At 47.5% G+C, this 26,544-nt stretch overlaps 10 protein-coding genes across 10 annotated transcripts; 5 read left to right on the top strand and 5 right to left on the bottom strand.

Annotated features, from left to right (window-relative positions):
• Positions 1 to 151: 151 nt before the first annotated feature.
• On the bottom strand, positions 152 to 463 carry ONS95_005071 (uncharacterized protein; the record flags this gene model as incomplete). The annotated part of the gene is made up of 1 exon (XM_058498464.1): positions 152 to 463. One exon carries the CDS (start codon positions 461 to 463, stop codon positions 152 to 154), a length of 312 nt encoding a protein of 103 aa, XP_058351978.1.
• A 1,691-nt stretch (positions 464 to 2,154) lies between these two features.
• Positions 2,155 to 3,434, top strand: ONS95_005070 (uncharacterized protein; the record flags this gene model as incomplete). The annotated part of the gene is made up of 2 exons (XM_058498463.1): positions 2,155 to 2,375; positions 2,681 to 3,434. 2 exons carry the CDS (start codon positions 2,155 to 2,157, stop codon positions 3,432 to 3,434), a joined length of 975 nt encoding a protein of 324 aa, XP_058351977.1.
• Positions 3,435 to 4,361: 927 nt separating this feature from the next.
• Positions 4,362 to 6,211, bottom strand: ONS95_005069 (uncharacterized protein; the record flags this gene model as incomplete). Its single annotated transcript, XM_058498462.1, has 4 exons — positions 4,362 to 5,103; positions 5,152 to 5,273; positions 5,349 to 5,611; positions 5,689 to 6,211. The coding sequence occupies 4 exons, from the start codon at positions 6,209 to 6,211 to the stop codon at positions 4,362 to 4,364; spliced, it is 1,650 nt and encodes a 549-aa protein (XP_058351976.1).
• Positions 6,212 to 6,819: 608 nt separating this feature from the next.
• On the bottom strand, positions 6,820 to 8,188 carry ONS95_005068 (uncharacterized protein; the record flags this gene model as incomplete). Its single annotated transcript, XM_058498461.1, has 3 exons — positions 7,710 to 8,188; positions 7,155 to 7,649; positions 6,820 to 7,099 (listed from the first exon to the last, which is right to left on the bottom strand). Exons 1-3 carry the CDS (start codon positions 7,937 to 7,939, stop codon positions 6,820 to 6,822), a joined length of 1,005 nt encoding a protein of 334 aa, XP_058351975.1. The 5' UTR covers positions 7,940 to 8,188.
• A 700-nt stretch (positions 8,189 to 8,888) lies between these two features.
• Positions 8,889 to 9,761, top strand: ONS95_005067 (uncharacterized protein; the record flags this gene model as incomplete). The annotated part of the gene is made up of 4 exons (XM_058498460.1): positions 8,889 to 8,924; positions 8,971 to 8,985; positions 9,033 to 9,083; positions 9,153 to 9,761. 4 exons carry the CDS (start codon positions 8,889 to 8,891, stop codon positions 9,759 to 9,761), a joined length of 711 nt encoding a protein of 236 aa, XP_058351974.1.
• Positions 9,762 to 10,049: 288 nt separating this feature from the next.
• Positions 10,050 to 10,682, bottom strand: ONS95_005066 (uncharacterized protein; the record flags this gene model as incomplete). Its single annotated transcript, XM_058498459.1, has 1 exon — positions 10,050 to 10,682. One exon carries the CDS (start codon positions 10,680 to 10,682, stop codon positions 10,050 to 10,052), a length of 633 nt encoding a protein of 210 aa, XP_058351973.1.
• Positions 10,683 to 11,834: 1,152 nt separating this feature from the next.
• On the bottom strand, positions 11,835 to 12,959 carry ONS95_005065 (uncharacterized protein; the record flags this gene model as incomplete). The annotated part of the gene is made up of 1 exon (XM_058498458.1): positions 11,835 to 12,959. One exon carries the CDS (start codon positions 12,957 to 12,959, stop codon positions 11,835 to 11,837), a length of 1,125 nt encoding a protein of 374 aa, XP_058351972.1.
• Positions 12,960 to 14,685: 1,726 nt separating this feature from the next.
• ONS95_005064 (uncharacterized protein) lies at positions 14,686 to 15,080 on the top strand (the record flags this gene model as incomplete). Its single annotated transcript, XM_058498457.1, has 3 exons — positions 14,686 to 14,793; positions 14,894 to 14,976; positions 15,026 to 15,080. 3 exons carry the CDS (start codon positions 14,686 to 14,688, stop codon positions 15,078 to 15,080), a joined length of 246 nt encoding a protein of 81 aa, XP_058351971.1.
• A 1,303-nt stretch (positions 15,081 to 16,383) lies between these two features.
• Positions 16,384 to 16,743, top strand: ONS95_005063 (uncharacterized protein; the record flags this gene model as incomplete). The annotated part of the gene is made up of 1 exon (XM_058498456.1): positions 16,384 to 16,743. The coding sequence occupies one exon, from the start codon at positions 16,384 to 16,386 to the stop codon at positions 16,741 to 16,743; it is 360 nt and encodes a 119-aa protein (XP_058351970.1).
• Positions 16,744 to 20,285: 3,542 nt separating this feature from the next.
• Positions 20,286 to 24,560, top strand: ONS95_005062 (uncharacterized protein; the record flags this gene model as incomplete). Its single annotated transcript, XM_058498455.1, has 1 exon — positions 20,286 to 24,560. One exon carries the CDS (start codon positions 20,286 to 20,288, stop codon positions 24,558 to 24,560), a length of 4,275 nt encoding a protein of 1,424 aa, XP_058351969.1.
• Positions 24,561 to 26,544: the final 1,984 nt, after the last annotated feature.

Below are 26,544 nucleotides of genomic sequence, written 5' to 3'. Positions count from 1 at the left end.
TCCGAGTATATCAGAATTCTTTCCTTCACAGAAGTCCGAACCTTTTCAACCAAGTAAACCCCATTTGCAGATCAAGCAACATCTCAGCGAACCTTCACACTCAAACCCGCGCTCCCATCAGCACCCACCATTCGTCTCAACCAACAACTCCTCACCACCAATCAATCCCAAACTCATAGCCAAGGCCCAAGCGATCAGTAACCCCTCCAGATCTGGGCTGACATCCCCTTCCACCAAACCCTCCCTTCATTGCCACCGACCGCGAAAGACGAGCCTGGTCCCGAGTGCACGACAAAGCGTAGGACGCGGGAGATAGGGAAAACACGCAAAGACTCAGAGAAAATGCTGCCACTCTCTTTCCTCCTCCTCCTGGTCTTCCTTCATCATCGTCCCATCTTCCGCCACCTTCAACACCTCCTCCACCTCCTCGTTCAGCAGTAGCATTTCCTCCAAAGCGAATCATGATCAAGTTGATCGTCAGTCAGGAGACGAACTCATGGCCAGAGCCCGTCTCGTGTTCCAGTTAAGCGACGAAAGAACAGAAAGGAAGAAAAGAGTGAAGGGAGGAAGGAGAAGAAGACTGCCGATGCTAGCAATCGAGTCGAGAAGACCAAGTCGAAGCCGAAGCCGAAGCCAAGGGTCGAGTCTGGTCGAGAGATCATGACTCGGTCACAGACCAAGAAGATGGGATTGGGTGGTTGAGATTTGGGGAGTTCGTTCGTGAGGCAGGTTGTATGAGGCGTTGAGGGGAGACTGGTTGGACGGATCCTGTGCTCTTTTTCTATGGCTTTTATGATTAAGGGGTGTACTTGGAGTCTGCAGGTATTTATTTCTGCGTATTTTGATGTCGTTGTCTTTTTTGGAGGGCAATAAGTGGCTTTTAGATGCCGAATGAAAGGGATTATCGACAATCAATGATGATCAAAGTTTGACTGAATTGACCTACGTAAAGACTTTGATTCTGATGGCTTGCACCAACTTACTCACGTGTTCATTCTAATTGGTCCTGATCGGTGTCAATCAGTCTTAGTGAAGATATAGATCTTACTCCTTTGTTGTGATATTAGAGATTTTCGGTGTGATGGTGAATCAAGAAAGGACTCCATCCTGATTTTCTTGCAAAAGTAAAGACAAATGGGGGTTTTTCATCGCTCTAGCTCTTGAAATATCTGGAAACGTATTTAGTTGAACCTTCCAAAGAAATCTTTGATAAGATCCTGCTAAACGTATTGGCAGTGGGCGGCTTATCGCGCTCAGATATAAGACAGCGTATGGGGACTGATGAACGGCGTTGGAAATGGTAGCCATCAAGTAAGCAAGACATCATACACAAATCATTCGATAAAGTTTACCAAGGACACAATTGTCTGCTTGCACTTAAAGCATCCCTAGTCGGGTTTCGGTAACAGACCTACCAGGTAGTGTTATGTTGCTTCTAGCTGTCTAAGCATATCAGCTGGGCACGGCTCAGATTATAATTGTTTTTACAACATGCACACCTACGCCGGTTGTACCTGTATTTCAGTTAACTATTTGGTGTGCAAATTGCCAATTGCACCATAGGATGATGTACTAGGGTCGATTCCGACCAGCCAAGGCCAACTTGAACAGGCTCTGGCATTTACTTGCGAATCAGCTATAGTAAGTATATTTCGTGCACTATTTCAAGTCTTAATTGTAGGTCTTTTAGTTCTGCTCTGTAAATGGGGAGTTTGGGATTAATGCTTTAACATAATTATGCCAGGTGTACTTGTCCTACAAGCACTCTAAGTATTATTCTGCACTTTATCAATTGCAAGGATCATATCTCGAATCAGATTGTGATATGAAGCACTGAGATCGAGCTCCATGTATTGATCACAGTTGATACGAGTAATGAACGGACGATACTATTGTGATGTTGTGCCGCAATGGCACTTCTAAGAATAGATTTTCAGGGGCTTCTGATTAGATAGGATGATACAGTAAGTACTGAGGTACTCGGTCAGCAACCGAGGTGAAAGCGCAGAGCACGAGATGTTGCCTTCACCACGACGACCTTCATAACAAACACCATCTTCCGGGAGAAATTCTTCGGGCTGCTGGTCCAAATATTTTTATCATCGTCAACGTTCCCAGCTCGCCTATGATCTGCTGCCAGCCACACTAATCATCATGGGTTCTGGCAAGGCTGTCTATCAGCCTCCCCTCCCTCAGCCGTACAGAGACGAACCTGACCATGCAGAGACATCATCAATGTCTTCTGCAGTCCTCCTAGACGATGTCGAAGCAGCTTTCCCTGACGAAGAACTTCCACCATATCAGGACACTCCGTCAGAAGCTCCCTTGGCACCAGCGGCTCCGACGACTTCAACGGCAAATCAGACCTGGGCACAGTATGGCAATTCTCACTCACAATCTATTTTGCTAATAGAACATTCAGCTTACCGCCAGATGTCCCATTCATGACCCACGACCTCAGCTGTCGTGAATTTCGAACCAGCTTTCCCCACTATTCGAACAACTCCTCGGCCCTCTACTCGATGATTTGAGATCAAGCACGATACCCACCCGGATATTTTGTCCAGCTACACGGCACGCACACAGAGACAAGGCGAAACGGAAACAAAGAGACAAAGGACAAGGTCCAAGATTTCCTCGTCTTAGTCAATATTACAAACCTGCTGGGTGGGCTAGATAGTGGCGAGATCCAGCTCCTACCAGACAACAAGCGCGGGTACAGAGGCACGCGGATTCCGTCGATAAAACCTACAGTCAGCGACGAATCAGATGGAGAAGATGGCGCAGATGAGCTACGGAGATGGTGCGACCGCTATGTGGCAGATAAATCAGGCTGGAAATCATTTACGCTCAAACGCAAGATCCTGAATCATGACAAGAGGAAACTCGAGCAATTGCTACGGTCCGCCATTGCAGAGACAAACTATCGTGGCCATCTGTCTGTGGATTTCCCTGAGCAGAAGACGTCCCTGATCGTGTACAGTCCAGGCAAGATCAACGAGTGGAGAATCACGACCTGGATTCGATGGGTATTCTACTGTACATTCCTCTGGCTATTTTCCTGGCCGTTCCTATTCTTCATTACGGCTAGATACGAGACTGTGAAAGTCGTATATAGTTATGCGGATTCGCCACCCGGAGACGATTTGACAAGGAGATGCACGGTCATGACTGAGGTTGAGTGGTTCCATCGGTGGCAGAGCGCGATTAAGAGAGCGGCCGTTGCAAGGATGGTTTGTAAAGACAGTGCGCTTGATGAGGCGTATCGTATTGCTACAGAGAGGGCGGATGCTAGGGGTGAGGCTATGGGGAGCCAGCCTGAAATTCCGAGGACGGGGAATGCGTTTGCCGATGGGGCAATAGGGATTCTTGGGCAAGGATTGAGGTTGGCCTCGGACTATAACGACATGAGGGGTTGGGGTGCCGATTCCTAAATTGTAATGCTCTCCTCTGTAAGGCGTTTGGATTTGGAGGTCTTCTTGCAATGGAGTTCAGGCCCGTTTTCTGGTATATCAGTGTTTGAAGCTTCAAATGCTCGATCTTCAATCAAGTGATGTCAATTTTCAGGCTTCCAACGGAATTTCTCACGAATGCCGGCCGGACACCCCTCCACTTATGTGGCATTAGTAGGGTTGATCTTTTTCGAGATGCAAGTACAGGAGCTGAGTTGCTGAAGTCAGCTTGTGTTACTCCATAATTTATGATTGATTTTTTACGTCCTGCCCTTCGGACCTTGAGATATTTTGCTGCACAGGCGACGTCTCAAACTCAAAAGGTTGGTCTTGAACGGAGTCATTATATTCTTTTCTCTGTGCCAGCCGGTGAAATCTATTGCAACCTCTCGCAGGTTGCCAACGGGTGGGGAATTCGATCTGTCCCCCACCCACGCGGCCCCGTGGTGTAGTCTAGGTATTTCTGGTGGCTCTGAGGGTCTGTCTCTGCGCCTGAAGAAGCTTTCTGGTGCCAAGGCTGCTAAGAATACCAAAGCCTGAGTGGGCAATCGTGTAATCTCATGAGCACAAGGAGCTAGGCATAGAATTCTCTATATTCAAAAAACCTCAATTCAAGCACAATCTTTACGAAGAACTGCATGAGAGTTAACAATTTTTGACTCTTGAGGAAATGTTGACTCTTGAGTCTATTTTGTAAACAAACATCAAGCGCGATTTTAGTCCAATCTTCCAATCCTTGGAACACTATTTGTCTGCTGTTGGACATGAGAAGATGAAATGAAATTTTCCTCCCACAAACTCCGCAGTCCAAGAACCCGTTCGTTTTCCCTACGAGAACCGTGGGAGACATCCCTCGCTTCTTTTGTACTTGTCGTGGAAACTGTTACTAATGAAGGAATGATATACTTTTCAAGGAGAATATAGATCTTGCTCTAAGTTACCCATAATGCCTTGAAATCTTGGCTTACATCTCTCACACTCGTCTTCGAACAAACCATCGACCCAAGGGAAACTCTTCACAGCCTCTAATGCACCATCCCATGACTTCATACCCATCCAGTGAGCAGCCATGGCAGCAGTCTCTGCATACCATTCCTGGTCCTCTGTTCCCCAAGCCTCAAGCATACCCACGAATAGTACCCAAAGCAAGAGCGGCTCAGAAGAGTTCCACAACGTCTTCCATGCCATGGTTGATGCAAGTGACTTCAGCTTTTTGATGAAAAATATCGTTGACACACCGAGCTGCCCACAAACCCGCCGAAGCTTGAACAAGAAAAGTATGAGTCCGATTCTTGTAGTTTCTTGCACAATACTTGGCCCATCACTTGGTTGTGTTTCTGGCCCTTGGCCTAGAACGTTATGAACGATCGGATCGATCCAAAAGACAATGAACTTTACTTCGATCCAGTCTTCGTTGTGCGCTGTCTTAATCTTGGTGTAATTAATAGCTCTGAGCAAATCGTCGAATCCTTTTGTCAACAGGTGATCCCGAGGAATAGCGTTTGCCCAAGGTCTGGGGCTAAGGTTTGGCGCGTGATTTGGCGAGAGCTTCAACTTGTCACGAAATGCTCTTTGAACAGCCTGGATCAGTCGGTCTGGGGGAGGAAACGTTGGCCTGGAGTCTCTTCGACAAGCACCCGAAAGATCGACCCTGATTCTCCAATCAGATGTGAATTCTTTGAAAGGTGTGGTTACTTACCCAAAGACCATGCACCTCAGTGTTGGGTTATGATCCAATGTTTGCATACCCCCACGTAAGCGAATGATATTTGCCAGGCCATCTATATGAGCGTCGAATCCCACGAAGTCCTCTTGGGTCACCTGCACGTCACATCAGTGGTAAACTCCTCTCTCGATCGATACGTGAAGACACCGAGACACCAGAACATCACTTACACAGTAGCAGACAAAAGTGACAACGCTAGCGATCATGGCATCATCTGTGTTACGGGTGGGATCAGAGAGATTACTATTCACAGTTCGCAGCGCGACTGCATGATGTTCTCCTGATAGAGTTCTGCTCCGTGGCTGGCCTCTGGTTTGATACAAATTTAGTGAGACATTAGCCAGAAATTGATGGAATGTAGCCGGATCTTTGAGCGCAGTGGGAAGCCAAGAGTTCCTAAACGTTCTGAGTACAGGCTCTGTTCCAGTGTACACTGAATTGTGTTGACTTAGTAAGTAATTACTGAGGTGTGAAATTGTGGGGGGAAGGTTGAGGGTTATTACAACTCACGCTGGTCTAAAAGATGCCTCTCGTCGTACGACAATTGGATAGGGTAATTTCCAAACGGGTCTACCCTACCGGCTCCTAAAATTGTCCTCGGATGGGTGATTGTTGGTACATTAGGGAGGCGTTGAACCAAAGGAAAGCCAATGGTATTTTCCAAATTCGGTGGAACTTTCAGTCCACTTTCTAGTGACTGCGTGACTAATCTTTCTACTCCCTCGATCTCATGCGTCTGTACTGTTGCTGATTCCTCCTGCTTCGATCCCGGTGGCTGCGAAAATTCCGGGGGAAGCGTTAGTTCGATTCGATTCTTGATGACCCATCTCCTCGCTTTTGGAATACCCTGCATCAAACGTTTCCGGATCTCCTTTTCGCTTTCTTGGCTGCCAGTGACAGTTGCCGGTCGTAAGGCGACTGGCTTGGGTCGTAGGTTTGGTGGTCCCATTCGTGGCTGATCCGGCAGTCGACCACCTGCACCTGCATCCGATGCAGGTTCACGATTCGCTGTATGGCCAGTGCTTGATGCCATATCCGAGTGTAGCTCTCGTCGATAAGTAGAGTATCAAGGGATGCGATCACTGATTTTTTTTATATAAGCTCTTATAGTCTTCACCAATTGCCCCTGCACCCTGAAGTTTGTCAGACGGGGTGGATCTGAATGGAACTCGTGAAGTGGCACTGGAACATCTTATCAAGCCCAGAACACTACAAATCGAGGGTATCCAATACTTTCAGTGAGCTGGTGCCACTTCGTCACTTGGAACTTTTTGCGGTGGGGTTTACTGACTGAACTCGGCGCAAAATTTTGTTCAGTAATCATGTCTGCACGTACATTCATCGTCTTCATTGGTGGGGCTACAGCATCCGATCTCGCATCTGCATAACATGGAATCTCCGAATCCACTTTGAGACTTTCACAGTTCATAGAGCAACTCAGTGACAAATCAAGAAGAAAGTTGGAAGCTTCCCTATTTAACGTCCGGAGGCTCCTTTGCAGCAAAGTAAACCATGGAAGCTTTTTTGGGCAACATTATCTATTGTATCAATTTCAATGATTCAATCGATTGCTTGTTGCTGGCATATCTCCTCAATACCAGGAACTCGCCGAAATGTAAGAATGTGAAATTGCTTGGCATTTCAAGCCTTCAACACACCCCTATATCTGACTTCTCCCGCCTGAAGACGTCTCAAAGCCTCAGTCACACCATCAACTGACAGAGGGAACTCCTCCAAGATGGGTTTCACTCCGTGAAAGGACGCAAACTCTAACATTTTGTCCACACTAGCAGGAGTCGAGGTGCACGAACCAACGAATGAAATCTCCTTCAGAAGGAAAGGGAGGAATGGGATAACCAGGTCCTCTGTTGAGACTGTGAGAGGATATATGTTCCCGAAAGGTTTCATCACATCCATGTACCTGAAGTAGTCAGCACTTAGTTCAGGAAGCTATGGCATGTTTTAGCTTGACTCACGGTTCCCACTTTGGGTGCTGACTTGTTGTAACGAAAAGGTGATCCAGCTTATGATCCACTACAAGCCCTTCAACACCTTTGGTCACCACGAACTCAGTCGCTCCCAAAGCCAACGCCTCATCCTTCTTCTTGTTGGTGCCGGAAAATGCGACAACTTCACAACCCCACTTCGAAGCGAATTGAATTGCCAAGTGCCCCAATCCACCAATACCTACGACTCCCAGACGGTCTCCAGGCTTAACATACTTGAGCAATGGAACGAAGACAGTTTGGCCAGCACAGAATAGTGGTGCAGCTTCAGCATCGCTGAGACCTTCCGGAACTCGATGAATCAGAGTCTCTGGCCAAATGGCATGTGTCGCAAACGATCCTTGGTCTAAGTCAGTTCCTGAGTAGAATCTGGCGGAGTTGATGCAGTGCATATGAGCTCCGACGAGACAGAATTCGCACACTCCACATCCATCTTTGACATAGCCGAAGCCGACACGCTCTCCTCTGTGGTATCAAAAGTCAGCTGAAACTCAAAGTAAACAGCTTCAGTTCATCATTTCTTACACTTTCCACACGCCTCTGATTCCTTCTCCGAAAGCCTCCACAACACCTACGCCTTCATGTCCGAGCACCATGCCACTTTCCAGTCCATGCAAATCCGTTCCGCATACCCCAGAGTAAGTTATACGGATCAGGACTTCATTCGGCGCCAGTTCTCTGCTTTTGTAACTTCCTTCTTGGATGGCTCTCGAAGGTGATCCATGGAAGGTCTTGAACTCTGGAGAAGTGACCATCGTGGACGCTGATCTAAGAAGGTGACACTCAAAAAAGATGTTGTGCTCGGTGTGGTGATGTTGGCTCTGATGGATGTTGATTTAGAACAGTGACAGACACGGGAATTGTGATCGTGCGATTTTTGCCTTGTTATTGTGCTCACTACTCTCAAATGAACGAAGAATACAGAAGTGAACTGGACGAGCGCGAAGACTGTGGTGATCAGGTGAGCGGAGAAGGGGTGAAAAGTATTTCGCATTCACAACCAGAGGATCAACCTGTAGGAATTCGCAGCCTTCTTATGTACAAATTGTAACCAGAATAAGTGCCAACAATACAACACTATGCCAGAGTCTCTATTTCCCTACATCTGACCATCGCGGCATGCGTGCTGCAACCTATGTCGAACCTCACTGGATGCCGGCGATACCTGTGGTCTATTCGGACTTTTCATTCTGCTTACCTCATACAAGCAATGCAATGACTGGGAATAAATCACCACTCTCGTATCTTGCTGATAAATGAGATCTGTACCATCCCAAAATGCGGTACCATTACGATCGGATATTCAATTCGCCTTCATTTGGTGGCAAGATGGACCCCTGCATTTCGCTTGACAGTTCTAAACATTGGCCAATCACAGAAGCTCTAACCTGCATATTGATCAACAAGGGTATACAGTCGAGAAATTCAGTCATTTTCAGAGCTTTACAAAACCCACAATGTGCATGAAAATCGGATGTTTGTTGGTTGCGAATCTTCTAGAAAACATGCAATTTGATTACTCTTCGATTACAAATCTACGAAAGCGGATTTTGATAATGATTATGATCTCACACGTGCGTCCAGTGTTTGGAGACTCGGAGGTACAATATCATGCTCTCGGGTTTTTGGTTTACCTTTATTTGAACCTCGAAGACTTTGGAGCCAATTGTACTTCGTCAACCATTAAATATACGGCTGCTCATCATGTCGTCCCTGGACACTCTGATAAAAGCTCCTGAAGCAAGTCTTACGCCCCGATTGACACTTCCTGCTAACTCCAGCATAGGGCACCAAGCTATGGGTAAGAGGGCTCAAATTGTGTTTGAATGGATGACTGATGATTAGTAGCTCCTCCATGTTGGCGATATGGAACTTGATGAAGCCTTTGTAGTAACTGGGGTCAGTGGTTGATTTTCAGCAACTCTTTTTTACGGTATCTTCAGAACCTATTTTCTCACTGAGTTCCAGGCGAATGTGGGGACTATTAGCAACCCTCACCCACTTCAACATAAGCGACGTCACTTGGTTCAGATATCTGCACTAATCGAGCACCCGACTGAAGGATTGATTCTCTTCGAGACTGGCTCGGGCGGTAACTGGCCAACGGTATGGGGACCTCCATACAATGACCTTTTTGCTCAAATCGACTACAACGCAGACAAGGAACTCCCAGCAGCAATTGCAAAGACTGGACACTCGATCACAGATATCAAAGCCGTCATCCTTGGACATCTACATCTGGACCACGCTGGCGGACTTGAGCACTTCACTGGAACGGATGTCCCAATATATGTGCACGAGAAAGAATTGAAACATGCATTTTATTCGGTTGCCACAGGAAGTGACCCGGTGGTTTACATGGCTCATTATCTTCGTTTCGATCTGAAGTGGAAAACTTTCAACACCGATTTCCTGGAGATTTTTCCGGGTTTGACTATGCGCCATGCACCAGGACATACGCCTGGACTCTGCCTGATGCAAGTCAATTTACTGGAAAGTGGTACTTGGATTTTCACGTCGGATCAATATCACGTGAAGGAGAATTATGAACAGAACCATCCTCAAGGCAAGGTTTGAATGAGTCCCGTCTAGGATGGTTTTAACTGAATGTAGGATGGCAAGCAAGAGATCATGATGATCGGATACATTCGAATCAGATGATACATATGTTGGCCAGAAGGACAAATGCAAAACTTGTATTTGGGCACGACAAAGAGACATTCTTCTCGTATAAGCACGCTCCCGAATTCTATACATAATCCTGCTTTGGAGATTCTGGAGCTCGTTTTCCGGAGACCTGGACGACGTCCCAGACATGCATGTATGCTACTGCTTCTAATTCAGAATGCTTATAAGCCAAGACTTTCACCAAGAACCTTCAATTTCCTCCGCTTTGATTGCTGCCTTTGCTCCCTCTCGCTGTACCAGATTCTCAACTAATGCCGTATACTTTGGATACTTTTCCTTCATCTCGAATTTCACCTCCACGGCCCATCTATAGAATGCAAAAAGGTATGGATCAACAGCTGTAAAGTCTCCTCCAACGGCATGAATGCCTGGCAACCTCTCCTCAACAGCATCAAGTATACCTTCCACTCTCTTCAAAGCACTTTGTTTGATCCCCTCGTGAGCAGCTGGATCATCGGACCATCGATACGGACGAAACACATGACCAAACCCGCCAGTATGGAAATTAATCGCCAGCCAACTCAGCCATTCATAAACTCTCACAGTCTCCATTGGCGTTTTGCCCAAGAGATGTTTTCCCGGCACGAGGTTGGAAATTGCGGTGCAGACGGCGATATTCTCAGTGATTATATCATCGTCGATTGCGAGTGCTGGGACTTGCATCTTGGGGTTGATACGCTTGTACTCCTCGGGCCAGCTTGAATGGCGATCGAATCTTCTGACTTCGACTGCTTCGAAGTCGAGGCCGGTTTCGTGGAGGAGGATGTGTGGAAGGATGGAGCATGCTCCTGGAGCGTAGTAAAATTGCATCTTCGGCATTCTCAAAGATGTAGAGATATCTTCGGAGCTTTACTCTGAGTTGTTTTGTTGACCTTTGGCGTCTTTCTTGGCCGGAGAGCTCCGTCAAATTGCTGAGGTCCGTCACTGATGAGTTCTGTCACTGATGAGTTCTTTCAATCGAATACTGAGAAATTAAGAAGCAATCATATGCTAGAACTAAGATCGATTAGATGTTAGCAGTCCTTGATTTCTCTCCATGTTTGTGAGTCAATTTAAATCAGCGGTAGACAAAAGAATGTCGTGATAGAGAGTTGGAGTTGCTTCGCTTATTTTCAAAAGTGGGAGCCGAGGCAAACACAGCACCTGATTTGCAGAAGGTCTGATTGACGTAAGACTTACTTGGCACATTGACTAATGGCTCCAGATATATAGATGGATTACTGACGATGTTTTAGCTCATTGTTCAATCAAACATGATGTTATCGAAAAAATCCACCCACCCCATTTTGTAGAAGACAGGGCGTAGTGACTTTAAAGGGCGTCTGCCCAGCCGAAGGTACGTCCAAACTTGGTAGACATAGATATAACTGGTCTCGTAGCTAGTGACGCCTACTTCAGTTAATCCAAAATTCGAAGTTCAACATCACTGACCTCCGCCTTCTTGGTGTTCGGAGCGAAGACTTGTCGACGAATTTGACTTTCGCCTACAACGTTTAGCGAGCCCTATCGAAAGTCAATAAACAAGTAGATCAAAAAATCGTATTGTGGTCAGCTATGAATCTAATCTGCGAGCAGGTTTAGTCGACATCTAATTCCGAGGAAGAGAGGCTCTGTACGGCTGGTCAGGGATCCGTGTCACGCAGCTGAGCAAATCACAGCGTGGATTGAAGGTACAAGTCTTAGACAACAAGAAGGATCTTTCATTCTTAACGGATATTTGATTGGGGGATGCCACCTGTTCCTGTCACTAGCAAAGCAACAAAACTATGCAACACATCGTACAAGAGGGGTATGATAGACCGATCATAACGATCAGATCACGTTAAAATGTAGCAAAGAAACTCCAAACACCAGATCCATATGCCTCGCTCACTCCATTTTACCTCTCATCCCATCTCTCATAACTTGTCCCCTTTCTTCAACGCTTTTTCAGTCCCGGCCTTAAAACGTAATCGATACTCTTCAGTACCTCGGATTCTGCCCTAGAGCACCAAGACCTTGATGCAACTCCAGTCTCGGTACCGGCGGTGCTCCTGATCCAGAAACACTTCTGTACTCCGGTGGAGTTAAGCTCCGCATTGCTTGACCAGCCCCTTCAAAATACTCCTGCTGTCCATAAATAGGCTGATCGGACCTCGGTCCTCCCGGCGTAATCAATGGCAAATTGGCATCGCTCGTCATTGGCTTACTAAATCCTTTCGCAGCTTCTACATCGCGCCCACCTCGTCCTCTGGAGCTCGCGACAGCTAGTAATTGAGCTTGCCGGTTCGCTTTGACTTTGTTCTTGCCGTGGATGATCATGGCAATGACGGCAATGGTTGTGGCTGCTATCCCGACACCGAACGCGATTGCCACGACGATACCGGAGGTTGTAAGGTGGTTGTCGCGGCGCATGCAGGAGTTTGCGCCGGCAGCGGCGGAGAAACATATCATACCAGGGGCGCAGGATGCGATCTCTGTGGTTGTTGCGACGCAGGATTGTGTTTTTCCTGCACTGACGAAGCACATGGACGTGGCTTTTGTGCTGGTAACTGAGCAGACAAGGGGACCTGTTGTGGTTGCGGATTGTGCTGTTTCAGTGGATTTTGTAATTGTACTTTGGCTGGACGTGCTTGTTGTTGAGGTAACTGTCGATTCGGAGGAGGTTGAAGTTGTTGTAGACTCGGTGGTAGACTCGGATGTCGTGGTTGCTTCTGTTGACGAAGGAGCTGTTGTAGATGTCCTCTTCGCAGATGCGGACCTACTTGCAGTCTTCTTGGTTGTAGTCTTTTCCTCCGTTGTGCTTTCTTCTGTGGTTGTCTCTTCATCATTCTGTCTCCTCTTTAATTCCTCCTGTTTAGCTCGGCAATCGAAGGTAAACCAAACAGCTTCCGCTGTCGCATCTGCCATTGAACATCCTCCCGAAATCAAGCAGTCCTCAATCTCCTCCAACCATGCAAGGTCGATATCTCGGTGCAAACATTGAGAAATCTCCTTGTTGGTACCGCAGGATATCCGGGCTACCAGGTCATCGAGGTTGCTTTGGGCGCATCCTGTCGCAGAGACGATTGCGGCCGAGGCCAACAACTCGAGTATTGCTGAACGCATAGTGTTTGATGCTACTCTAATTTGGAACAATGAGGAAAGGAAGAGCTTAGGACAGATTGAGACTTGTCGCGTCGCACGCCTGGAATGTGTTGTTTTGCCTGCAGTGTAACGAGGCAAGGGACACTCGAGTACAGCCGCAACCTTTCACACAATGGAAAAGCAAACAGAAAATTTATGGAAACAGAGAAAATTAAGGTCATGGGGAATCTCACGATACATAAATAAAAAGCGGAAAGAACCAACCTTCAAGTGCTTATTTTAAGGTCGGGGCGAAGTTAATTGAGGCTTTAGCTGAAGGTGCACGATAGGGTCTCGACAGGGCCTGTGATAGGCCTCATCATCACGACAATGAGATACAGCCAATCAGCCTGTGTTGGCGCTCTGAAAGGCGCATGCAATTCGTCGGATCAGGCGCTGGGGCATGTGGGATGCCGTGATGCTGCACTGTGCCTCTTCGACTCTGACTCCATTGGCCGCGTTCTCAACGATGTTGGTGATTGTATCAAGTGGACTGACTATCCACGTCCGGTGATACGTAAGTTGAGAAGAAAAAGATTCAAGCTTTGAAGGACAAGCTGATTGTTAGGCGATGCTGGACCGAGAAACATGATCCACTTGGGGCCACGGCGTGACGAGCGAAAGGATGAGGGAGAAGAAGGTGTGTTGGTGGCTGAGGCTGTCCAGAGATTCAGGAGAAGGCTTGAATTGAGGCACAGTTGAGGTCGGCTTGGCGCTATGTTGGAATGAAGAAGGATCGCAGGCTGAATGGGCCGGGCTGAAACAGAATCATTGTTATGTCAGCCTGCGGTGAGAAAGTAGAAAAAGCTTCAGCATCCATCGCTCTCTTCCGTGTGGTTTGGATGGACTCGTGCAGTGTGATGATGAGTTGAGACGAGACGATGGAGGGAGAGGACCATGGATGGCTGAGTGCAGACGCTTGGAAAAACGTGATGGTCACGTGCAATGACAAGACATTACCTAGGTACCTATGTTACCTACCCGCCTGCAGTCTTCTACTTCTTTTGGGCTTCTCATTCTTCCCTACTGTTCTCTATCGCCGCCTCGTTATTGTGTTTCTGATATTTCAGAAATCTTGATTCCTCTCTTTTTGATATTTCTGGCTGCTGGTACTCTCCAATACAAAGACTTACTTGCTGAGCCAGTGTAGATTAGGGGCTTCAGGTCAACAATTAGCCACGAGCAATGCTGAGCAGCTACCAAGTACATTCTCTGTGCCATCAGAAGTACCACACCATCAGGCATGGTAACATTAATCCTCTGGCCACAGCTTGAGATGCTGGTCTCGAAAACTCCTCGATGACTAAGTTGTGGCCTGGTCATCGTCAAGTGCCCAAAATAAAATTCAGGAGCAATTTCATGTAATTTCCTAGTTTGTCCAAAAGTATTTACTTTACTACTTACCAATATTAGCCAAACAAGAAATCTGTAAACAACGAACCTTCGAGACAAGCGAGGCAAGCGAGCCACCAAGGCTATCCATTCGAGACAATCCACCTTCATTCACGCCAAGGCCCTATTTCACGTGTCGTCTTAATACGTCATCCCTCGCCTTCCTAACATCCAAACAAGGCTTCCACTCCCATAAATCAACGACTTCTTTCTCATGAACACTTACACTCGTATTTTCAAAACCCGACATCTCAAATTAAACACCCTCAAACAGACAACACAAACCAAACTCTTCACAACAAGCAAGCAAGTCAACATGCCTCTCGTGGTCCCAGGAATCAACTCCGGTGGCGAGCAGTCCAAGACGGAGGAGTGGATGAATAAGTTGGTTGGAAAGAAGCTTGGTGAGACGAATGACTCTACGGTATGGTATCTCTTGGTCTTTCCCTGCTATCCTCTTTTTAATATCAAAATGAAAGGAATCGAAGGGAAAACCGGCGGCCTTGTGCTGATGATGTATGCAGACCTTCGCTCGCGCCGACCTGCCAAAGGAACACAGAGTTATTGAGCCCGGATCTATCGTCACCAGAGACTTCAAGCCTGAGAGGTATGTCTGATCTCTAGTTTGAAAAAATTAAATATGCTGATGATTGTAGATTGAATGTTCACCTCAAGGAGGATGGAACGGTCTCACATGTTGACCATAAGTAGAGGCCGAGGCTGGTGGAAGGAGGGAAGTTAAAAGGGGCATGAAGAATGAATCGATGACTTTGCAGATTTCTTTTAGGACTTATGATTGTGATATATTGAGTTATCCGTGATAACTCCTGTGTTGTGTTGAGAATCTGTTATTTGTCATTACCCCGCGAAAGTTACGCTTCAGGTCTACCCAAGTCGCCGTATCGCGGGGCATCTTCGACCCCACTACTCGAAACGAAAGAACATTACAAACCACTGCTATCTCGCTATCTACTGTTACAATTTACCAAAGATAGAGGATGATATGTGCTTCTTCTTGATAACGATGACTATCGCCTCGCAAGCTTATTCATGCAGCCAAAAGTTTCGAACGGACCAAAAGGCCTTCCTCTTCCTTAGCGTACAAAATGATGATCTCAACAGTGGAAGTCAGGGCATGGACAAAAAGTCTCCCCATAGTACGTTGGAGTGCTTAGATCCTCTATTGACAGTAACAGATGGTCTCTCAGTGAACAAAAAAATCGTTGTGACTGAGAGGAGAAACAGGAACTCGCATCTTGCAGCTTGCAGAGGGTAAAGTCGCTGTCAAAAGCTATTGAGACTCAGCCAAGGATCTTTAGTATGCTTGAAACTTGTGGGCTACACTATTTCCAGATAATTTCGATTATTCCACGATCATAGAGACTGTCCAATAGAAGGCAGGATGGCAAAGCCTTGTACTTCAGCACTCGAGTCTTTAGTCCTAATGGTTTTGGGATTTGACTATACTGAGAGACCCTTCGCAAATTTAGCGCTGAGTCAAACAGCTGAAATTTGAACCATTCACCCCATCCAAATCGCAAGAACAAAGAATATTATCCCAGGAATAGTAGCTGGCTTTGTCGCACTGGATGTCACGTTTTCTCGTGGTTTAGCGTGAAACGGCCACGTCTCCTAATTCTGCGAGAGATTCTTTAAGAGTTCCACAGCCTACATCACCAAGCAGAAGTTGAGTACTAAGGTAGTCGAAATACCACCTGCGACCCTCATCGGATCTTGAACAAAATGGACACGACCGCAACCTCCGAAGCTTGGGCTTCGACATCTTCCGAGTCCTCCGAAGACCCTGAACCCTCAACGTGCGCGACATGCCAAAAAACGCAGACTGAACTCTCAGCACCACTCAAACGCTGCGGCAAATGTCACATCATCCAATACTGCTCCGTTGATTGCCAGAAGGCAGACTGGAAGGCGCACAAGAAGATCTGCGGAAAGCCAATCGATCAGCACAATCCCGGGTTTCACGCCGTCAATGGACTTCTCGGCCTCAGTGGGAATGATTACCTCCACTCCCTCCCAGAGAAAGAGGCTATCACGCAAGATCGACTGTTACCGTCTGCGAATCGAGGACGAATATAATTTTGGAGGAGATGCTGGTGGGTTGTATGGTGGGGAGGATCCGTTGCCTGATTTCAAGGAATTCTTGAACAAGGCCGAGAAGAAGGAAGGTATTTTGCCGAAGTGGTGGAATAAGGACAAGCGGAAGGAGTGTGAGAAGGTTGCTACGAGAGATGGCTGGGCGAATATCAACCATGCGGTTGAGAAGTCCGATATTATTGAGCATTACAAGAATCCCATGATGCCGATGAAATTGAGGGTCTTAGGAGAGAAGATCTACGGCACAGGTTTCATGTAGGACTGGATGATTAAAGGCTCGCTTTGGTTCTGTGATGGTGAGATTGATATCAAATGCCGTCCTGGCGCTGGCGGTCCGCATTTTGACTTTTGTACAGAGCTCGACAGATACAGTACGCAACTTCTTTACGCAGGCTTGACTTGACTAGCAAAATAATCAAACTTGAAGCCACATGAAACGCCTGACAAGGAGTCAAAATTCAAAATCGAGTACCTTCCACACGTGACATCAGCAACCATGGCTAAAATCCGCTAGTTCATGTGCTGCCTGAAGCAACGAGCAGTTCCACTGTAAATACCAGATTGCAACACTTGAGCGCTTAACAATATTCTCCATTGTTTCGGGATATCTTCATGATGGTAGACCGCTCTTCTTGACTTCCCTGCCATCCTTTCAAGCCACTACCCCGCCCCCCATATCCTTCATGGCGAACTCATTCCCTAACGCCATATCCTGTACCAAGGCGTGCATCAAAGAATTTCTTGAAGCTGAGCCTCTTATTCCTCATCGATTAACCCTTCTCCTTCAAAGTCGTCTTGCCATTCGTTTGACCTACGTCGTTCAATTCTTCACATCGAGCATTCAGCTGGCATACTCGCTTCGATATACACTCCTTCCTGTGATACCAATATTTATTATATTGTAAGCAATTTTAATCATCTTGCAATTAAAAAGTCTGAGTCTAAGCTTTACAGCTTCCTAGCAATACTCTTCACCCCGCTCCCGCAACCAATTTACACGATCCGCATCCCTGGCCCAGAACTGCGTGGGAAAATATCAACCTCTTCTCCTCTGAGACGCGCAGATATCGCGTATTTACAGTATCCGTGGCCCATTTCTGGTTGGATCGAAAGGAGACCTATCAGATATGCTATGTTCGGCTGTGTTGTTGTTCATGAAGGTACTGCGAGATGGCGGGGCTTGATATTAAATCCTAAGAAAAGGGCTGAGGAGGATGCTAAGATGCGAGCACGGCGTGCGGAATGGGAGCGGAAATCTTGGGTGGGAAAGAAGGTCAGTGAGCTGATTAAGAAATTGTCGTATGTTGGGATAGGAGCTAGGTTCATGACTCTTGGGCTTTTCGTTCTGTTGCTCATGGCTGTCTTGTGAGATGCCACGACTCGGAAACTTGGATCCTTTATATTGTGGACTTTAGCTACACATACATAAGTCTCGGTTGTGGATAGCTACTCTCCGGTCTTTTGATTTCTGTGTCCAAAGTTCGACTGTCCATCCTACCCCTGCCCGTCCTACAAGCGACCTATTGGCAAATTGACCTCTACCAGTGCCTCCATTCATCTGGAATGTCGCATGACACCATGAGAACTGTATTCTGATTGAAATGTTGTACCATGTCAACACATGCAAATGCAGCAATTCTCCAATTTTTTCTTGCGTTTTGTGATGAGAAGGATGAGTGCAGTTGACAGTAAATCTCTCAATGACAACCAAAGATTATGCTGTCACAAACCTTGACTGAGACAGGTGTGTGTTTTATCCTAAAGTCAGCTTCCCTAGTGCCTATTCTCAAAGACTTCTCATCCTCGTCGAAGTTTTGGACGATCAATCACTCTTAGCTGGACCCTATCCACGGTCCACTGCTGCTCATGATATTGTTTGTTAGACAACTCAGTTCCAATGCTGGAATAAGATTTGAGAAGATCTGAATATATATACTGGGTGACTGCATCTTTATTGCAAGTGATCCATGTTCATTTTGCTCAAGAGTCAATATATAGAATCTGTGATTGGCGCAGAGCGTTGAATCATTTTCATGAAAGCGTTATATATCGACACTTCTATAAATCCAGCCATTCACATAAACAACGTGCATTTCGTGAATACCAAATTGACTCTTTCGTGTCCTATGTTTTGCTAAGTGCCAGAATTACTAAACATAGTACCTATTCAAGGTGATGAGCAATGTCGTGGATGTGGTTTACTAGAGTTACTTGAAGTCTGCTCAACTCCCACCTATGATGATTTGAGATGGTGAATCGGAATTTAACACAGAGTTGAGTTTAGGATCTGAAAAGTTTCGTAGTGTCTTTTAAGCTATATGTGAGGGACGAAAATGTTTTGTTATCACTGTTCGTCGTGAAAATCGAAGATTGTTTGACGGGAAACCATTGACCAGTCTGCAACGTCCCAAGAGGATTATCACCACTGTGGAATTGGTTGACACTGGCGAAAAGCCATGCATCTTCCAGCACTGGGAAGAGTTCGAAAGTAAGTTATTGTCCATGCCTACAAAGGAACAAGATTCAGTTTCAAACTTCTTCAAACTTTCGCCTCTTCAACATTTGTTGCTGTCAAGCGAGGTTCTGTTGTCGTTTCTACTGCCTATAAGCCCAAGCAAACCCGTCTGAGCAGACATGGAATGCAAATCGGATGAGAAATCTACAGAGATTCAGTATTTATTCGTTTTGAAGCATTAACAGGCAAGTAAAACTGCCGATCGTTGACGGTTGAAGAATCGTCACGTCCTGCAATTAGGCTGTGTTCCATGAGAAAGATTAAATGATTGTGCAGCCGGCACAGAGAAGTCAGCGCTGCTACGTTTCGGATTAATAACCACATATTTTTTGCACTGTTTAAAGTAGAGCGGCTGGTTGGCTTTCGTTCTGCACAACTTGAATAATATGAAGCATTTGTACTTCTCAAGATTTGTATCCCTGGACGAAGCTCAACAACAAGCATGTGCTGAAATATTGATGAAGGAAGACGCATTGTTAAAAGAGCTGCACGCTGTCATATGCCGTAAATCACAGCAAAGAAGCCTCGAACTGACAAGCATGTACGCATCGCTTCCCACACATCAAGAAGGATGTCTGAAATATGAGAACAGCCTTCACAGATTTGAGAAGAAGTCTTCATACCTTCAATCCCTAATATTAAAAATTATGCTGTCTACGTGTCACACTTTTTGGGACAGTCATTGTCCAAGCTTTTCATATTTTGAAAAGTCAGGCCTGCGAAAGAACGCGAGCACCTTTACCAAGCAGAGGAGAGGCATCTGAATCTTGACAAATACCTTTCCTATAAAATACTAACTGTATCTAGCTGGTCCCCTTTTCATTCCCCATTCACCACCCATCTACAGACCCACATCTCTCCCCGTGACCTACCCGCTTGAACAGCCAACCTGAGAAAACAAGCTAAGCGAGCCAGTAGCTTAAGCCTCCATAGCCTCGTCCTTGCGCGTGAATTTTATCTCGAGTTACTAAGCGCGTCATCGCCTTTCCTATTCCAACTCAGCATCAAAGCGTGTGCTTGTGCATTCGAGAATCATATTCTTTTGCAACTCTTGTCTTGGTGGATCTATTTGCGCTGTGCTGTGCGAACGCGCTCGTTAAAGAAGGAAGGTAAACAAAGGCGAAGTCTCGAAGAAAAGGTGGGAAGAGAGGATACGACAAGACAAGGAGAGGGTACATCAAATCAGGGGGTTCTGCGTTACTTGTGCTGATCGAGGGTTGATCGAGACAAATGAGGGAAGAGGAAAAGGAATAACAGGCGGTTAACGCAGATCGGTGCATGGAAACATGACTACACCACCTCAACCACCAGGAGGAAGTCCTTTGTTCTCAGATCAGAATTTACCCCCTCAAGAACCAGGTCAAGCCCCTTCTCTCCCAGGACCAAGCGCACCACAACTGTCATTCTTTACTCTACGGTCGCAGAGAGGTCGTGGTCCTCGTCTAAACGCTCCTCCTCCTCAGATTACAGTCACCGTCTCAGCAGAAGTGAGTGTTAGTCACGTCTCGAATACAAACTCAAGTCCCAATTTGACTCCTAACCCCTTTCCGACTTCGAATAAAAACACTTATTCAGCTCCGAACCCGACTTTCAATACTCCAAATCCCCAAAGCACTCAAGCCATACCATCAACTCAAGCAAATAAGCCGACCAACATACTCCCAGCTCCACCACTGAACATATATCCTACTAGAGGAAATTCTCGCGACGCATCTGGAGGTCGTGATCATAGACCTATGGCTTCGGGTTCAGGATCTGGATTTGGGACTGGGAATGGATCTGGACGAGGTCAAATACAGGGACGAAAATCTTCAGAATTCACACCACCGACTGCATCATTCACCGCCTCTACTTCCACATCTGCTAGATCCAGTTTCGGTCACAGTGGAGGACCAAACTCTGGCTCCAGTGCTGGCTCTGGGGTTTTGCCTGGTGGACTCGTACCTCCTCAATTTCCTCCCGGCCCAAGCAGACCATATGCCAGAGTGCGAGGAACAGGATTGACTGTTACTGGACGAGGAGGATATCAAACATTCACACCACATTCACCGTCACCCGTTCGCGCTGGTAATGTGAATGTACCTTCTTTTACTACGCAATCATCCAGTCCGCTTGGTTCTGCGTCCGGGTCTGGATCCCGAACCGGAGATGATTCATCTCATCCTCAGAGTCCAAGCACGCCTACTCCCATGGGGTTAGGTCAAGGAACAGATTTGGGGACTGGCACAGATACGGGGACGAAAAGACTTACTGCGACATCGACTCCCTTTCAACCACTTGATTTCGCAGCCTCAATCTCGGCTCCAACTTCAGAATACAATACATCCATGCCTACAAAGGACGGAACAGATACCCACAGCGATGTTGCACCCACCAAGACCGACACGGACGCAGAAACAGAACAGGAAGAAGAAGAAGCAGACCTTGGGCCTGACACAAAGACACCCACCCTCACACTATCCAAAGCAACACAGCTCCTCCAACTCTCCACCTCACCCACCATCGCCGAAGCCTCCTCCTTCCCCACACTCTCCATCTCCGTAGCGCTCTACTCACCCCTCGGTTCATTCCTCCCACCACTCCAGCCGCTGATCCTAACCAGCAGCACAACCCTGAAGAGTCTAGTCCTCAAACTACAAGAGCATTTACTGACGAACTTGAGACATTCCGGCTCGCTGGCGAAGTTGTTGGTGCAGAGTATACAGGTCCGGGTGTTTGATCTGGAGGGTATGGATGGCATGGAGAGATTGGGCTTTGGCTTGGACTCTAAGACGGGACGGAGTCTGACGCTGACGCTGCCGAGGATTGAGGGGAGGCTTTCTGGGGACGCGGGCGAGGGTGGGATGGTGGTGGGAAAGACGAAGTGGGTTGCTTGGGAGGCGACGGGTGGGGAGGGGGAGAGCGAGAGATTTTGGGGGACGCTGGTTAGGAAGTTGTTGGTTGATGTTTTGAGGAGGGGGGATAGGGAAGAGGGTGGGAAGGCGCCGATGTTGAAGGTTAGGACTGTGGTTAAGGTGGGTGAGGTTGTGGACGGAGGAGTGGTGATGGGTGAGAGGGTTGCAGGAGGCGGACATTTGTTTCGTGTTCCTGCTGGAGCGATATTACCGGCTAAGGGCATTATTGCAGAGAACATAATTACACCGAGAGGATCCCTTGCTGCGCAGGGTGGGAAACAGCCTGAGAAGAGAGGTGGAGGGGCAGAAATGAAGGACGATAACGGAAAAGCGAAGGAAAACAAAGCTAAGAAGGATAAGCGAGATACCAATTCCGATACGGACGACAAGGCTGAGGCAAGCACACGACGCCATCAACGAGGATCCTCCGATTCGGCAGATAACTTGTTCGCTTCAACTTCAGCTTTAGATTCATCTTTGCAACCTGCGCTCAGCCGAAAATTTCACAAAATTCACAAACCAACGAAAAGATCGCAAGCTCATCGTGAATCGCTCTACATGGCTCCCGCAGATGACAACGACAAGATAGCTTACGCTCATGACATCTTGCGACGAGCTAACCTTGCAGATAAAGCGAATAAGATGGAGGCAGAAATGCTGACGAAAATTGAGGCTGCGTCTGGCCCCAGCCAGATCGGCAAGAAGGGTGAGAAGGGTCATTATGAGAGATTGCTAGGGGGAAGCGCGTCGCAGCAAGTTTGGGTCCAAAAGGGAGGTTACCCTAAGAATGCTCCGTTCGATCCTAACAACAACTGGGGAGTGTTCGCATCTTGGGGTGAGAAGCCAACTGATCCTGATTATGAGAACAGAAAGGCTCTTCACGAGGCATTCCCACTCAGCAATATCCCGTTCAATGGTCCAACTTGTGAGCCTTGGAATCGACCGGGCAAGGAGATCGGTCCCAGCAGTGATGTTAGCGGGGCCGAACAGAAGAACCAGGGTCCGAAGAAGACGGTTCCGTTCGCTGTCCTCGACGCTGAGGAATTCAAGCAGCAATTGGTCGAGGAGAGTAACAAACCAGAGAACCTGCCACTCCACATCAAGCAATACTGGGAGGAGCAAGAGCGCATCAAGAGTATGGACGAGCTTGATGATGATATCTTCTTCCCCGCAGCCAACCCAGACGGTATCGAGAGAGAGCAAGCCAGCAAGGTTTTCGCAGCCAAGGAGTTCAAGAATCCCACCCGAAACAAGAATCTCGACATTATCTCCAAGTTGCAAGGTCCGATCCAGCGTCGCTCGGTCTCGAATAGCGCTTACTTGAACTCACTGATCGCTGACGGTCTCTCAAACCTGTACGACAACATGCCCACTACGGGTTCGTTCCAGCTTGGTCCAGGTACGACGTTGAACCACTCGCACGCCGCTGCCGACAACACCTTCAAGTCATCTCTTCAGGATATTCCCTCGTTCAGCGCGTTCGCCAAGCAGAATATCAAGTTGAGCTCCCCCGATGCCGGTTTCTACGAACTCTCGAAGGCCGTCATTACGCATACGCCTATAAAGGAGCCTGACTCGTTCATCTCGAACTTGCACGGCCCAGATACTCAAGCACACGAAGGTGAACCCAATCAACAAGCTTCGGGTGCTTCGTTTAGTGATTTCAACCCCATGGATTACGGATATGGAGAAACCCAGACTGCTGGTAGTTACAATGGTTTCAATGCCATGTCAAATGAGCAGCAAGGTGATGGTTACATCGTGATGGGAGGAAACATGATGGGCGGCGGTTTGATGAGTGAGAACATGACGGGTAGCAACAACACAATGGGAGGTAGTAACATGGGAAATAGCATGATGGGAAGCTTGATGGGCGGCAGTAATCAGACTCCGACCTCCTTTAATTCCTTCGGCACTGCTTCAGGCGGTCCAAGTGACTTGAGAGGTATTGTCACCCATGGCTATCTTGCAACACCCAACCTGCCCAATTCTGGGTGGACGTCGATGAATACTGGAGGGGCAACTTACAACAGTTTCGGTGGTCAATCCAACTCGTTCAATCCCACTCCTCGTACCACAGCCAATACTCCTCAAAACCGCGCAACCGGAAGTTTCCCTCAATACAGCCAGTCCAGTCTCCCAACACCCACTCCAGCGGGCCGTATGCAGAGCAGATTCTTCGAGCCGATGGACAATCCTCGACCAACTCATGGTAGTGAGCGTTCTGCATTCAACAACATGTCTGTCCCTCATAACACAACTCACCCTGCCGCAGGATCGTTCGTCAACCCAATGACAACCCCCACTAACCAGACCCATCCTGCTGCCGGATCGTATGTTCACGGATCAGTCCACTCCCGTACTCATGGCTTGCACGTTGGCTCTAATCCAACAGCAGCATCCAGAGCTCGCCGAACAGCCGCTATCCCAATTGTCGCTCCTCCTGGACATTCCAGCCTGCCGGGTTTCCAGCTTCCATCTCCTAGTCGTCAGGCTATCGGCTATGGTGTTGGCATTGGTTCCTCAGCTCCGTTGGGACTTGGCACCCCTGGCAACGTCAGAGGTATTTCCAGCCCGGACAAAAAGGCCAAAGATGAATTCAGTGCTGCTATCGCGAACGCTTTCAACGGTCCTAAAGGTAGTCCCGCAGGTGGCAGTAATGCTTAGATGGTCATTAGATGTCGCGGCATGATAGTTTGGATGCTTTACATGCATTACACATTGTTTCCTGTCTTTTTTTTTTCTTCTTCTTTCATTTCCCTCCTCTTACGGTCATGCATGTTTTTTTTCTGGCGGTGGTGCATATGCGTTGAAGATTTCCCTTGCAAGTTGGAACGTCTCGCTGTTCAGGCGCTGCCTGACCTGTTCTGTCAGCCAAACACACTTGGCTATTTTTCACTCTCGATGCAGGGGTGACAATTTCATGATTCATGACAGATAGATATCCATCCTGATGCATAAGGAAGGTGGTTTTGCCCGTTGCTTCTGTGTACCGCATCTTGAAAGAGGCTTCCTTTATGAATAAAGCGTTTCCGGGTAGCAAAAGGCCCTGAGAAGTGTCAGCGACTGCTGATACACGACCAATGAAATCCAATTTGTCAAATACCAAGTTTCGGCAGTTGTGATATGATGCTAATCTTATTATCTGTCGCGGCTAGACCCATATCTTTCTGTGCTTGTGACTTCGATTGACGCAGCTGTGAAAAATCGCTTTGGATCGGTGAACTTGTTGTTGAAGATACAAGTGCTGCTAGGGCAGTGTAGGTGACAGGTATGTTGTACAGGAGATAGTGCAATACTGGCATGCCCAGTACATACGAGGGCATATAAGAAAGAGCACTTCAAGCATATAACATGGGCCTTAGTGGGGTTTTCAATGTCAAAGCTCCACACTCAACCCAAAAGTCGGTAAGAAGCCCATACTGGAGTCAGACGCTTGTTCTGCTCTTAAAAACGGTGACACATACTGGAACGAGAGGCAAATTTGCGAGATGCATGCAAGGAAAAATCAAAAGCCCAATTTCATGCCTGGTCAGATCATGCAGATGAGCGCCATTCGCTGGATCTGCAAGTTGGTTGGAGCCGGTAAATTTGCAATTGGAGGCCACACTCGAAGATCATCCAGTGAGGGTAATTGAAGCTATCTCGGCCCAGCTCAGTGTGCCTGGCTAAGGCCAATACCGTGCTGACGGGTCAACTGGTGCAACATTGTTCGGCTTGTCGTAGAGAGAAGTGCAGTCGAACCGACAACCACAAGAACGATTCGGCTTCCAGTCCATATATCATTTCCGCACTGATTGGCCGCAATTGTGGGTAGTTCCCTGTCGATACAGTCAGTTGATACCAGCTGATCGTCATCAGGAAGATTCTTTGCAATTTGCGAACGAACGCAGGAGTTTTGACCCTGTCAGTGCGCTCGACGGTCATACCTGCCCACCCAATTATACATTCACCACCTGATATTGGTGTGTATTGCAGCATTGGGCAGGTCGTCACAGGCCATCGTATCTGCGCAGCGTCCCAGAATAGCAAAGCACCGGAGACGAACTTTGGTACCGACTTTCTGAGCCTGTAGATGGATGCAAGGAAGGGTGGACAATGCGATGCGAGGACCAGTCAGAGACCTGCTCCCTGTTACTGGAAAGCAGAATCATGGGTCAAAACGGGAATATCGCTCACATTCAACACTCCGGAGAAGTTGACCGATCCTTGTTGCCCTTAAAGACAACTTTTTTCTCGCGATCTCTTCTGCTCCATCCACTCCACTGTTGGCAGCCAATGGTCAATTACATTTCCAGCTCCGGAAGAACCAGGTCTGCAGGAACACAGCCGTGTCACGTCAAGAACGCATGGTAAGCCCGTGACGGTTGTGACAGGCTGGGCTGGGCTTGGTGGCTGTTTTCGAATCTCGATGGTGAGGAACAGCTGATCCGAGCACCATGGATAATTGTGACAGACATTGAGGAGAAGGGAAAAGAAAGTCAAGCATCCATCGGCCGATGACCTGGGGAGAGGGAATGATGGAATGAGGGGACAATGGGACAATGGGACAATGGGACGATGGGGATATGAGAAAAGTGTGGCAGATGAGAGAAACATCCGCAGGGTTAGAGAAGGGCGAGGGGCGACGGTGCCTTTGTTAGCGGGGCGT

Source organism: Cadophora gregata, assembly GCF_030347475.1.
Source record: "Cadophora gregata isolate MNR1 chromosome Unknown scaffold_15, whole genome shotgun sequence".
Classification (NCBI taxonomy): domain Eukaryota; kingdom Fungi; phylum Ascomycota; class Leotiomycetes; order Helotiales; family Ploettnerulaceae; genus Cadophora; species Cadophora gregata.
Note: the sequence above shows the minus strand (reverse complement) of the source record. Positions and strands in the feature narration are given on the sequence as shown.